The sequence below is a fragment of the Limulus polyphemus genome, unplaced genomic scaffold (genome assembly GCF_000517525.1).
Source record: "Limulus polyphemus unplaced genomic scaffold, Limulus_polyphemus-2.1.2 Scaffold916, whole genome shotgun sequence".
Classification (NCBI taxonomy): domain Eukaryota; kingdom Metazoa; phylum Arthropoda; class Merostomata; order Xiphosura; family Limulidae; genus Limulus; species Limulus polyphemus.
Window position 1 is genome coordinate 145,856 of NW_013666526.1, and position 14,782 is coordinate 160,637.

At 32.1% G+C, this 14,782-nt stretch overlaps 1 protein-coding gene across 1 annotated transcript in view; it reads left to right on the forward strand.

The window, feature by feature from the left end:
- Positions 1-14,782, forward strand: part of LOC106461219 (triple functional domain protein-like) — a 251,610-nt gene that overhangs the window by 131,521 nt on the left and 105,307 nt on the right. The window contains exons 15-17 of the mRNA XM_022388075.1: positions 5,119-5,310; positions 5,959-6,128; positions 14,133-14,304. Of these exons, the coding sequence (XP_022243783.1) occupies positions 5,119-5,310; positions 5,959-6,128; positions 14,133-14,304 (534 nt within the window). The remainder of the gene's footprint in view (positions 1-5,118; positions 5,311-5,958; positions 6,129-14,132; positions 14,305-14,782) is intronic.

A 14,782-nucleotide genomic window follows, 5' to 3' on the forward strand; every position in this document is an offset into this window, starting at 1 on the left:
TGTACAGTGCATGTATTATTAGTTAATAGTAGTCTGTACAGTGCATGTATTATTAGTTAATAGTGGTCTGTACAATGCATGTATTATTAGTTAATAGTGGTCTGTACAGTGCATGTATTATTAGTTAATAGTAGTCTGTACAGTGCATATACCATTAGTTAGTATTAGTAGTCTGTACAGTGCATGTATCATTAGTTTATAGTGGTCTGTACAATGCATGTATCATTAGTTAATAGTGGTCTGTACAGTGCATGTGTCATTAGTTAATAGTGGTCTGTACAGTGCATGTATCATTAGTTAATAGTAGTCTGTACAGTGCATATATCATTAGTTAGTATTAGTAGTCTGTACAGTGCATGTAGTATTAGTTAATAGTGGTCTGTACAGTGCATGTAGCATTAGTTAATAGTGATCTGTACAGTGCATGTATTATTAGTTAACAGTAGTAGTCTGTACAACACATGTATTAATTTGATGAAAGGAAGTACTCTGTCATAATTAAAAGTAAACTTGATAAATTGGATAAACAGAGTAAAATTTAATGAAAGTACAATGTTTCACCAGGTTAACCTGGCATCATCAGGTACATCAACTACAATGAAAGAATTGAAACTACAAATATATATAATACAGTGCAAGGGTACATTGAACTTTGTTTGGGTAAATTTAACACTAAGGTATGATATTTCTGCAGGGTGTTTATTGATAGGGCGTGACTTCTTGAGGGTCAATGTCCGTAATCAACAAAATAAGAGAATATAAGTACTCTTTCAAAAATATAAAATATTATAACAACAAAATTTATAAATTAAATAGTGTAGCTTGAAAATTGTAAATAGAGGTAAAGTGATATGTATTAATTATTATTAGTAGACTCTGTAAAACTGTACAAAATGGGTATTATTAATTAACACATTTTGATTGAAAGCTAAAGGCTTGGGATGTTTAAATAAGAGAAAGTTCAGTATTCCCTTTTCATGTTCTTTTTATTTTCAAACCCCACATTTATTTGGCCAAAATAGACAGTAAAATAAATACACTTTTTGTTTAGTGGTACAGGGGTTGTCTACTTACTAGAAAATACAAATGGAAAAGAACACGCATGCACACACTTTGGTGCTGGTGTTTTAGCTTAGATTTGGTGTATTTCAGTATTGACAATATGTTATTCAGGAAACTGTTGATCACCCAATTTTTCTGTTTAAAGTTGTTAAAAACTCTACATAATTCACTTATTAATACAGTAAGTTCTGCACAGTGAATATGAATTGTTGATTTCCTTAACAAACATATAAAGTTCACTAAGAACTTTTAACAAAGAAGTAGAAGCACAAGTTGCAGAATAATCGTAGTTTTAAGACCAACTGCATTGAAAAGGTTGAAAGATTGGTTTGTAGTTTTCCATGTGTCTGTCATTGTTACAAGTTTTTATTGGTTTATAAATGAATGATCTTTGTTAATGTTGAAAGTTGAGTTGGGATACAAAATTATTTAATAATTGAAAAATTATAAAATATTCCTTTGAAAAAAAAATGAAAAACACAAACTGGTTGTATAGTTACTCAAATCTACATTTGGGGTATAGAAAACTTTGTACAGTGATTCCCAATGGCTTTTTATATCTAGAAGCAGGGCTTAGACATAAAGTATTAGTCAGAGTGAACTAATAACCTTACCACCAGTTTTTTGTGTTTTTCATTCTTTTTTAAGGAAATATTTCATCACTTTTGATCTATGATAATGTCAACAAATGGTTGTGTTTGGTAGTTTAGTAAATGTCTCACTGACACTTGGACTATAAAACTTTTGTTTCAGTGATTTGATAGTGTTGGAGATTTGTAGGTCCTTGACATTGTTTGTGTAGGAACATGTGTTCAATAACATTGTAACTATATGTAGGTGTATCTAACATACAAGCGCTTTCATCTGAAATCTTTCTTTTAACAAACATTTCGTCTATTCATGTCTGTGAACTTAGAAAATTTTATGTATACGCACAGCATAAAATAGATAAGACACAGATTCTACAAAGCTGTAATGAGTAAAAAAATTACATCTAACAATCTATGATGTTACACAGTAAGAGAAAATTTAGGGGGAGAGAAACTTCTAAGTCTGAAAGAGTCTGGGAATTTTATAAAATGTTTTATAAGATTTTATTCTGGCTGTGGCAATCTTGGGATGTGAAATAAACAATATTTTTGATATGTATAAATGGTACATTTATTTGAAGATATGTCTTTGAAATATTGGTGTATCTAAGGGCTGTAGGATTGATTAGTAAAATAAAAAAGAATGAAAGGATAGTTATTAAAGGTGAAAAGAAGCTGTTAGAAATAATCTTTCATTACCTTTAATAAGAAAAAATCGGGTAATTTTATTGTGGCTTATGTCAGGGTCTCCTCATCTATATATCTACTAACACTGATGTCATTGTATTAGTTGCTGTTAAGAAGATAATTACATGATGGATATGAGTCAGAGTGATAATACATATTACCTGATGGATATGAGTCAGACTGTTTTTAATTTATGCTTGGTGGGTGTACTTGCTAGGTGCCATGGTTTACCACCAAAGTGAGGGACTGTCTTTTTTGATACTAATGCATGATAAACATTATGTGTGTAGTATTTGTAGAAACAGCTATTAGAATAATTCAACTAAAAGCATATAAACATATGTACAAAATAATAGTCACACATGCTTACTTGTTAAATAGGGTGCCCCTTATAAAGAAACTAAATATGTAAATGTATACCTAATATACTGCTTTGAAGACAGACAGATGTAAAAGGAAAGTGTTATTTGTAGTTATTAATTATATATGACTCACTTTCCTCTAGCCCCCCCCCCCACCTCCCCCAATGGCTCAATGTTAAGTCTGCAAGCTTATGATGATAAAATTTGGGTTTTTGATATCTGTGGTGGGCAGAGCACAAATAGTCCATTGTGCAGCTTTGAGCTTAACAACAAACAAAACACTTGTCCCTAAGTGTAATTATATACCTAAAGTTTTTTTTCTCCATTAATATATATATTTTTAAGTGGTGTCTGGCATGTCTGTAAGAATATAATATTGGCTTAAACATTCATTGTGATCTATACTTAGTTTATATTTATCATTAATGGATGTGTATGTACTGGCATATCATAAAGGGTGTGATTTGAGTTACCTAATATAAAATGGTAGTGAATGTATATCAGATTCACTAAAAGTCTTTGTGTGAAATTTGATACAAAGCCATGGTTTGAATTTGAAATAATGCACAATCCATATGAAGGTCTGTTAAAAAAACAACAGCATTGATATATTAATTTTTTTAATGGGTGTGTGCGTGTGTGTGTGAAAGCTTTCAGAGACTATTACTGAATTTTTAGGTTATTAACACATCATAATGTGATGACCCAGTAAATGTATAAACTAATTTGTTAAAAACTGAAATGCTATATTTTGTAGTATCTTTATTTTTCACATTTACAGTACAGAAAATTGACATGAATATATTCTATTTGAATAAAGGGAAGATGTAATATAAAAGGAAAAAAAATCTCTCCTTTTACTAAGGTTATTGCATTTGATATTTGATAAAAACCTTTACTTTTCTTACTTGTGATGCATGTAATTTAGTTTTAGTGAAGAAAACTTTGTCACAGTAAATTGGTGTACTTTTTTATTGTTGATATATAAGCTTGTGGCATTTAGGGAACCAAAATTTCTCCAGGTATAAGCTGATAGACAAAAACTTGTCTGACAGCTTCTCAGTACTATTGTTTTGTGTGTACATGCCTGAGATGGTTTCTCGGTTTATGGTGACCTGTGAAGAACAAGTAATTGTAGAAAAAAAAATGTTTCTTGAGTTTCATTGGATAATTTGTAAACCTTAATTTTGTTAGTTATGTGGTTTATGAAAACAGTCAAAGTTCCTGTAAAGTTGTGACAGAACAGTGATATTATGTTGTTAGATCATAAAACAGACAGTTTATTGTGAATTAGGCTGTGACATAACTTTTTGAATAAACTCTTTCCAGTGATCATAGATGTATTCTGTAGATTAAGATCTGCGCTTTGGGAACAGTCTATAGACTGTTCCAAAATTTTAATGTTGTTTTTTTTTCTGACCAAGAGTGGTTTGTGGGTACTTATTCTGCTTGCACATGTTTTGTTGATCAGAAAATTCTGGATCCTTTTTATTCAATATCTTATTATCCAAAGCCAATTAGATGTGTAAACACTTCACAGGTAGGTCTCATGTCTAATGTACAAAATGTAATCTCATCCAGCTCATTCAAATTTAAAACAACACAATCATTATTAATTTTTTCACCTCTATGCTTCCCAGTTAGTCATCACTTTAACACTGGGTGAAGCAGTCTCTTATCACAAAACAAGAGGACTAGTCACAGTTTCAATTTTGTGACTTTACACATGAGAACAAATTACCAAGCATTATTGAGGTTGATATAGGGTACAATGCACAAAACTTGTAGATGGTAATTGTTCATACATAATTGTCATAATTTTTTCACAGTTGAAATAGTTTGAAGTTTTTCTTGGTTTGACAGAACATTTGACCTGAATATTTCTTAAGTGCTGCTCTGTCATGTTTTGAATGCATTGAATAGTCTCATGAAAATTATTTTCCATACAAATTTTCTGCATTTCAAGTATATTTAGTGATGTTAAGGCATTCTATATATACTTGAATACTATTAATCTACCTTTCTGCATGTTTAGATCAAGTTTCCCACTGTATGTCACAAGTTCGAATGATATTTGGATACTTCTGACAGAGTAGTGCATGTATTCCATAAGGTTACTACTGAGGTTTCTTGTAAAATTAGTTTGATACTTTGAAAGTTTGTAATTTAACCAAACTTTGAGAATAGTGCAAGTTCTGATAGTCATGATATGGTTGTTTTAAGGTTATATCTATTATCTATACAGCTTTTCCTGTTTTAACTTGTTTGATATCCCTGAAAGTTTCTCTTAGGTTTTGTAATATACATTGATGATAGAGTATATCAGATGAGTTGTTATAAGTTATACATGTTATACAAGTTGATACATGTTATAAGTTATTCTAGAAATTTATTACTAGTAGTTTGATTTTCTATAGAACACCTACACCAATGCTGAGAAGCTGCTGGTAGCAGCTGAAGAGCTTGCCCAGACTGGAGAGTGTAATGCTGATGAAATCTATGGTGTTGCTCAGGAGTTGGAGGCTCATGTTGCCAGTTTTGCTGCTCGTGTTGAGCAGCGCCACCAACTGCTTCATCTGGCTGTAATGTTTTATACTCATAACTCAGAGGTGTGCCTCTTTATTTGTTCTTTAATTATTATGTGATTTATATTCTCTTAAACTAATTTTTGAAAATGCAGTTTTTAAGGTTTAATCTAGCTTATTAGCAGTTAATAGTGTTGCAAAACCCATGAACAAAAAAATAACTAAAATTAATTAGTTTCTTATGAAATGAAGGACAATGAAAGTAAGATTAAGTATGAACAGTATTATTATGAACATGCTACATGTAGAATATGGTTATGTGTTCTTCATAGTTTAAAATTTAAGAACTGTGTTATATGTGAAACTATATTTTTCATGTTATTAATAAATTTTTATTTCTATTGAGCTATCTAAGAACTGAGTTTATAATATGTTTGAGCTAACTTATATGTGTTAATGAAATCATGGTTTTGTAATGATACATGGTTACTTTGTTTAAGCCAAGCAAGATGAGTATAACATGTTCTTATTCTAACCAACAGATTATTTTAATTTAGTTGGATATTCTATTTGTAAAATAAGTACTTACTCAAAAGACATATTAAACTGAGCCATAAAATAAATTATTTATACCTATCTACCTTGTAAACTCTAGGGTGACTGACTGAAGTGATATTTTATAAGTGAGTTGAGCTGCATAAATGCAAGATTGATCTTTTTTTTTGCATGTAGTTAACTAGTTGGTGTGTAGGAATACGTGAAGAGCTGCAGAGTGAGAAAGTTTCTGAGACAGTGGAAGGTGCTGAGGAATTGCTTCAGAAATTTGTGCAACAGAGAGCCTCTACAGAAGAGGCAACAGTTCGAACTATTAGTGAAGGAGAAGCATTATTAAAAGAGCTTAGGTAGTGTCTTTTTTTTTAAATGTTTACAAAAACTTGGATAAATGATTGTGGCTGGATTAATTTCATTGGAAGTTGTCAGTAGTAGTGGTTGGTCCATGTTCAAGTTTTGGAGATTTAACTGAATGTGTACAGGGTTGATCAATTGGATCATCCCTGTATTAGAGAAAGAATGTTAACCATAATTCAGAATTTAATACATGTATCCACACAAAATGTGTCAGTCTTTTAGTAAAAGTAGAAGTCTGTTCTAACAAAAAAATCAAATGTGTTATAAAAGTATTTGTATTCAAGTTATATCTGTGAGTTTGTGATGTCAGTCTGACTCTGACTAGTTGAATTATAAAGTGATGTTCATGTGAAGAATAAAAATTCTTTTGTCCATTGTACAGTTTGTATATTGCACTTGCATAACCTCCAGAACTTCCAAAATGCATGTCTACAGTGTTTTTCAGTATCCCTGTATATTGTGTATGGTAATTACTCTTCTCTGCCACGAATTGTTGCTCAATCAGCAATGGAGGGTAAAATGAGTAGTTGATAACTCTGACATCAATTAATTAATAATATTTTGAATGGCACTCTGTAAAATGTCATGGTATGGGCACTTTGAACCCCCTCCCCAACTTTTATTTCTTGTTTGACATTTCTGAGTGTGGATATGTGGGTAGTTGTTCTTTAACTTTATTTGACATTTAGGTGTATGCTTCCCTTCCTCTTTAACAAAATTAACCAACTGCTATATCTGAGGAACCTATTTTCAGTTCCAAGAAGTACTTTTTGAATATAAAGATGATAATTTCTCTGACATTTGGGGAAGACTTTGAAGAAAACAGTCTTTTACTGCCACCAAGAAAATTGTGGAATTTGGTGAGGTGATACAAATCAAACTTGTGATATTGTGGTGTGATATCTATGAAAAGATAAATTTAACCATCTACCTACACATACTTCTTGTCCAACCATTCATGTAACCAAAGAAGGAGCATTATGAGGTTTATAAAAAGAACAGACACCATTTACAAATCACCAGCTGATGTACATATAGCAGCACATACAAAAACTGTTTTATAAACTATTACATACTACCTGTGATTTAACAACAAATACCCAGACTATTACACATTCAGAATTCAAGAAGTAAATTGACTATCTTCCTGTCATTCATCCAAAATCTTGGGAAAAGAATGGAAGATAGTAACCAATACTTTGATATCAGAATATGGTTAAAAGGAAGTAAGGAAGATATTTTGAAGACAAAATATTTGATATTTAGTAATGTGGGTATATCAGAATATGGTTAAAAGGAAGTAAGGAAGATATTTTGAAGACTTCTGACATAAGAGTAACAAAAAGCCAACTAAGATTGACACAAATATAAAATACTTTGTACTACACCTATTAATATTAACTTCTGATCAAAGCAAGGTACCTACTTAGATCTAAACTGAAAGTTAATCCAGTAATAAGAATAGCTAATTAAAGACTTTTCTCTTATGTTCTTACTTATAAAGATTGGAATGCATTGTTTCGTCAGTTGAATACCCTTGCTGTTAAAGAGAAATAAGCAGACATCTTATAGATATAATCCTGAAAGGTAAATATAGCAGTTACTTCCTAATAAACAGTCTTCTGCCATTGTTGATATTGTTGTTTGGTTTTATACATCAGTGACTGTGGTTTTATAGTTATTTCTTTAACCTTGCTTAAAGCTGAGGACAATGGTCATATGGAAAGTTATTTTCTAACTTTTCTTTATATTTGATAACTTTTGCATGTGACACGTTCGCTAACTTTTGCTTCACATTCAGAAATCTGAGTTTATTGCATGATGTACTCTGACTTTTGTTTGACATTTAGGAATGTCGGTATGTGGCATGCTTTTCTCTAACTTTTGTTAACAATTAGGAACATGGATATTTATTGGTAGAATGTTTTCTTTGTTTCAAATGTAGAAATGTGGGTATCTGAAAAATTGTTCTTCATCTATATTTGATATTTAGTAATGTGTGTATGTGCCAAGATGGTGTCTAACTTTGATGTTAAGGAATGTGTTTATTTGACAGTTTTTTTTTTCTTGTTTGACATTTGTGAGTGTGGATATGTGGGAAGTTGTTCTTTATTTTATTATATACTTAGAAGTATTGGTATGTGGAAAGGTGTCCTTGGATCATTGGTGATACTTAGGAATATAGATATGTACAAAAGTGATCCCTATCATGGTGGTTCTCAAATGTTTTATATGGTGCTTCTCTTCCTCTTCTCCATGGTACTTGACACCCCATATGTACACACACACAAAAATTGAAATATGCTACTATTCCTAAAGATTAAGAATTGTAGTGCTCCAATGGCTCAAACAGACATCCATGTAAGTATACAGTAATATAAATGTTATGTGAGATACTGCTTGCCTTTTAGTGATAAGGGTGAATCTGTTTGTTGGAGCAGAGAAGTTTCATTTGGGATTTTGATGCTTGTGATGGTAAACTGAATATTTGCTTCTTTCTGAAGTTGAGATGCTGTTCAATGTAATGGAAACCAGTGCAGAAAAGTTTTGACATGCCAGGAGGCAGCAGCAGTAAGATTTGCTTTACCTCTCTCAGTTTGAGAACCACTGCCCTAACTCTGACATATAGGAATATTGGATATTTGGCATGTTGTTCTTTATCTATGTGCAAAATTGAGGTACATGGATATGTGGCAAGCTTTCTAACTTTGTGTGACATTTAAGAATGTGTATATACTACAAATTTTTTGCTTTGATTGATGTTCAGAAATGTTGAATATGGCAGTTTGTTCAGTAAATTTGTCATTTAGGAATATGGCATGTGGTTATTTTTCAGAAATTTAGGATTGTAGATATGTCTCAAATTGTTCTATAACTTTAAGTTACATTTAAGAATTTGGATACATGGCAGAATTTTTTGTCTTTGACATTTAGGAATGTGGGTCAGTGGAAACTTGTTCTCTAAATTCAGGCTGTGATACTCACCTCTGCACAGAACAAATAGCTAGTATGTCAGTACTGATGGCAAAAGTTTTTGCATATGTGCATGTGCAAAGCTGTTGAACAAACTATTGTCCCTGCATGTAATAATATGTACTACATTAGTCTATTATTCAGTCAAATTTATACTATACCCCTCCACCAATAGGAAGGTAACACAACTTTCTTGCATAGTACTCCTCATGAGCACTTTGTGTAAACCAAAAGCTTACTATTTACCTCAGTACTACACTATTTAGACATTTAATTTTCTTATGCCTTTTATCAAACAAAGGTTCTTTTGCATAACTTTTAAATTCAGTTTTAATAAGAATTATTATGTTTCCTTTATTAATTTCATTTCTCTACATAACCAAACCACAAGATTTGGGAGAAGTGTTAAAAGATTGTGATATGGTTTCCATGAAAGGAATATTGTCTATCATCATTAACTCTGGAATAAGGTTTGGACTCATGTCAGTAATCATTCTTGGTTTGTTGAAAGAAAAAGTAAATGACAAAAAAGGAGGGGGGGAGTTAAAAACAAAAAGTAATAAAATACTTCTTTCAGGTACTTCAGTTTTGTGGATCTTATTGAATACGAATTATTGCATCTATGTTTTCTAAGTCTTTCAAGATCCAGATACTCCCTAAACAATCTTGCCCAACCCTGTATAAAGTTAAGGTAAAGAAAATAATAGATAAAATATAAAGTTTTACTGGAAAAAACGTTTGAAATTTATTTAGGAGGGTTTAGAGATTATGCAAATACAATTTGAGAATTTTGAGATGAAGAAAAGTATTTTTAATCTTAACACTAAAATCACTTATCATTCGACCTAGTATTTGGAAATACTGTCTATATTCATGGACAAATCTTTTGTAAATATACTTCACTAAAAATTGATTTTTTTGTACAATAGGATTGTAATGTTTACTAAAAGTCTGCCAATTTTTTTGTGAAGATACACCAAGTGTTTTAAAAAATTATAATATGAAAACTATAATGATAGCAAAATGGTTATGAGGTCGGTTGATTCGACCAATTTTATTGTGAGAGACTTAACAGGAGTTGTCTTATTTTACTTCAGTGGTGATGGGATGTACTCTGATAATGAATGATGTTACTCCATTGTACATCAAGTGATTAGTTCTATTCTGTATTCTTCATCTTGGACCCAGAACTTGCAGCTTCTTGCTTTTGTAGTCTCTGTTGAGCCTACTATGTCTTTGGACAGTTTTGACGAGCTCTTCCCAGTGCCTGTCTTTTGGTTCTGGTTCTTGTTTCTGATAAGAATCTGGTAGCTCCATATTTGTTCTTTGCTGCTGTGATGCCTCAAGTACATAATTTTTTTCTTTTATTCCAGTTGTGTTTGCTGATTCATGGGCAAGCTTATTGCATGTACCTCAATAATGAGAAATATTTTTTGTTCCCTCTTTCCTTCTTCTCCTGAGTTTTACATTCATATAGATTTTGTTCTTTCCCAGCTTTGTGTTGAGTCTCAATTGCAATGTTCTTTCTGATCATAAGACACCTTCTCTATGGCTTATGGTAAGGTTCTTCCTCTTTTATTGTGCTTTAACCCCTTGAATCTCTCTTTCCATCTTGGATATCTTTTTCTCATGTTTTACTCTCTCTTGTCATTAGTCTGCTCATTCTCATCTTTTGCTTGACCAACTTATTAGCTACCCCTTTACCCCTTTTTTCTGAGGTTTTGAATCATGACTCTGACAGCTTTACTGGAGAAAGTTGCACCTACCCATTTTCCACACTGCCTTAATTTGTTATTCAGAAGTGTTCAGTTAACTTGGTTTCTTTGTTTCTGGGATTTACTTGTTTGGAATACCTTACTTTCTAGAGTTATACTCCCTCAGTTTTATCTGTGGGAACTCCAATTGATGCTTTTCCATTGAAAATTAGTTTTTTTGAGAGCTCCCCATTCTCTTCCAATTTTTATCCCACAATGCTTTTTCAGGTTAGCTGTGAAATGGCTCAGAAGTTACTTCTTTCTGGAGCTCTGGCCCTGTGGGAGCTTGGCTCTTACACTTTCTGCAACTGTAGACTAACTTTACAGAAAACCCTGTAGGTCATACAGGGGCTTTCTCTGTCTTTTGTGGTCTAAGTTCTGTCAGTTTTCAACTAGGTCTTGATAATGCACTTGTTGGGTCTTCATTTACACAACTATATAGACAATTAGTTTCTCATAACCACATTCTAGAAGACATTCTTTGCTCTGACCTCCCTTCTCCTTCAGGAGTTTGCTTGTTCAAGTTGCCTGGTTAGGCTGTCTAAGTCAGTTTTGACTCCCATCTAGTATCTGATTCATTTAGGGGTCTTTATTAAATCATTTGTTGAATCAGCTCAGCCTTCTCCTTTATATTTCCAAGATAAGGAGCATCTGGCTTCCAAGGTTCTTAGGTCTCCTTTTCTTCCTACTTGAGATGTTCTATCACTTTTGGGGCTTCAAGCCTTTGTAAAGTGTTTTATTCCTTTGGATGTGCCCATTATAATCCTCTTCAGTGAACTTGGCAGATTGTTGGAATATATCCAATGATCTACTGACATCATTTATTTCTTTTCCCTCTATCTCTTCACCACTTGTTGTTAGGCTGATTCAGTCAATCCCACATGACCTTTGGCTTCCCTCTTCCCCTATTTTGCCCAGATAAATTTGTTCATAAATACCTCTGTTTAGGTGTGGTTTTAGACACCTTTGCTATCTTCTGTCATGTCTGTCTGGAAATCTTTTAGCCACCAGTTTCCTTTTTCATCGTTCTATGAAGACATATTTCTTCTTCTTCTAGCTTGCAGGAGACATTGATCTGAGGTCTTTTCCTCAAATGGCTCCTGCACTCTTTTTCACAGGGATAGGTTGATTTCATTTCCAGACCTTTCCTTCCCAAGACTTGAGCTGCCTGGGAGGGTGATTGGATGTTGTTGTTTTTTCTAATCACCCTTCTTTCTGTTTTGTCTCTATACTATCATTTAGATCCTGATCATCTTCTTTTTCTTGTGCAGACATTACAATGTTATCTTGCTCACACAGCTCCCTGTAGATGCAATGAAAATCTTTTCCTGTCATGAAATCCCTCTACATCTTGAGATTTATATCCTTCCTCTTTGACCAGATGGATTAAGTAACTCATCCAACTTGTCTATTTCTCCATGAGAGATGACACTCTTTTGTCTTTTAACTATCATCTCATGGCATCTCTTGCATCCAATCAGTGATGCCCCCAGGGTGACATCCTATAGCTGGAGATGTAGATTGCCCCCAAAACCTTTGCATCATATCACTTACATCACCTTGTGGTCTGGGTTTAATGTCATTTAAATCACCATTTTTAATCTTCCCAGAGGCTTTAAGGAGGTGGATTGTCCATACAACATAAACAAAAAACAAACAAAAAGAAAACACAGGAATCCACAGAGTGGTTGGCATTGCATCCCTAGTATTACTTTTCTATCTCAAATTGTGCATCAAGTAGGGATAACAGAAAATGTTCAACCCATCTGCCTCTGCTATGTGGCCACTGTTACTTTAGTCTAACTCAGACTCTGACTAGCCTGAGTGCAAGGTAATATTCATGTTCAAAATATAAATACTTTTATTCATCCTAAACAGTCTCAGGGTTGTAACAGTTCACATCTGTTGTTTTTTAAATCTATTGTTTTATTGCTCTTTGAACCAAATCTAATTATTAAATCTACATAATAAAATGTGAAATCACATTGCAAATGCATAACTCAAGGTACAGTAAATATAATATTGAATTACATAATGCACTGCAGCTTGCATGGATAATATACATAAAACAAGAAGTTTAGTATTTATTTATTGGTCTTTTACTTTTATTTGCACTTGAAGTCTCCTTAAAAGTTAACTTAATTTTTGGTGCAGTTGTTAGTACTTTACAGAGTTTTTATTTATTTTAAATGTTTGATTTATAACACAAAATACTAATAACATGCACAAAGAATGCAATGTTTTATCACTATTATAATTTAACTAGATTTCTAACTAAGCTATAAGTGCTTTAAACTAACTCCCTTACAGGTGATCTCTGCTATAGCAGTTTTGAATCTTTAGGTCAGATAGTTCAAAAGCTGTCTTCAGAATGAGGTAGCATTGTACATAGTTCAGTAAATTAAAATCTTCTCTTTCTGTTGGTTATAAATAATGTAATACCATATGTCAGAGAGAATTAATGACATTTTTTGAAAGACAATGTGTGATAGAAAGGCATGGCATGTTGGTTGGACTTTCTGGTTTATATCTTTGTAAATCAAGATGATTGGAAAGTATAAAATTAGATTATGTCTCAGTAATATCTATATAAGTCTGTAATTTGTATTGAAATTGAGAAGCTTAAACTGGAATGAAAAGAATGTTTAAATGGGCAATTCAGAGTGAATAAGTCTCACGTGATATATAGAAGTGAAGATGGAGAACTTATTTAAATATTTTCTTTCAAAATTAAGAAGTTAAAACTTAAATAATATTAAAACTTGATTTATTAAGTATGTTTTGATGCCAAGTTTATTGACATAAAGTGATAATAAAGTAGTTTAATTAAATTTTGAATGTAAATGTGTAAAATGTTGTGACATGCACACTTTGACTCCTACCCATACACAGGGTTAAGAATGTATGTAGCATGTTGTTCTTTAATTTTGTGTGACATCTAGGATTATAGGTGTGGCATATGTTATTCTCTAATTTTACATTTAGTAATCTGAATAAGTTGCAAGACATTTTGTATGTTTGTCATGTATGTGTCAAGTTAATTTCATAATTTTTTTGTTGAGAAATGTAGGATTATGTTTAGTTATTTTGTAACATAGTTTGGCAATCATGTAAGACCAAAGAATGTGATGAGTTTCCTATATTTTGTTGTTTAGCATAGGATGCATTATGTATATAGGAGAGTTCATGTTCCTTGTTTTTTTTTTATCACCCCAGAATACTTTTGGGATATGGTGAACCAGTTTCTGATTTTGCTATTTATATGTTTAGAAATATAGGTATGACAGCAGAAACAGATACATCTGGTTCCTTCACAGCTATTGGGAACACTCTGGAAACTCTAAATAGAAACCGTGAAGAACTGGAGGAACTTTGGTCAAGCCGCAAACTTCGCTTGGAGTTATGTCTACAGTTGAGGCTGTTCGAAAGAGATGCATTAGAGGTTAGTGATGTTCACCAATTAGTGCTAAAGTTTAAAAATGATTGAAAATAGGATTTGACAAATGTGTAAATAAGTTATATATTGTTAGTTTTTACTATGAAAATATTTTCAATTTCAGCCTGTATTGTTTGTGAAATTCCTTCATGCTAGAGAAAACTTAATTAGAATTAAATTTAAAAAATTTTAAGTTTTAATTTTTAGCTGAAGTTTTAGATGTACTGAATAGTATGTATCTATTTTAAAAATGGTTCCATTTTAGGTCACCAAGCTTGAGACAAGATAGTAAAAAGAAATGGAATTGATGCATAGGATATAACCATATAGGATATTATAGTTTAAGTTTATACAGTATATACTGACTTTATGTAAATTTTGAGCGTAGACATCAGGTTAGATATATAAAATAAAATTTCTCTTTTCAACTATGGAAGTTCCATTTTATGATTTGGTAATAATATATATATATATACATGTATAT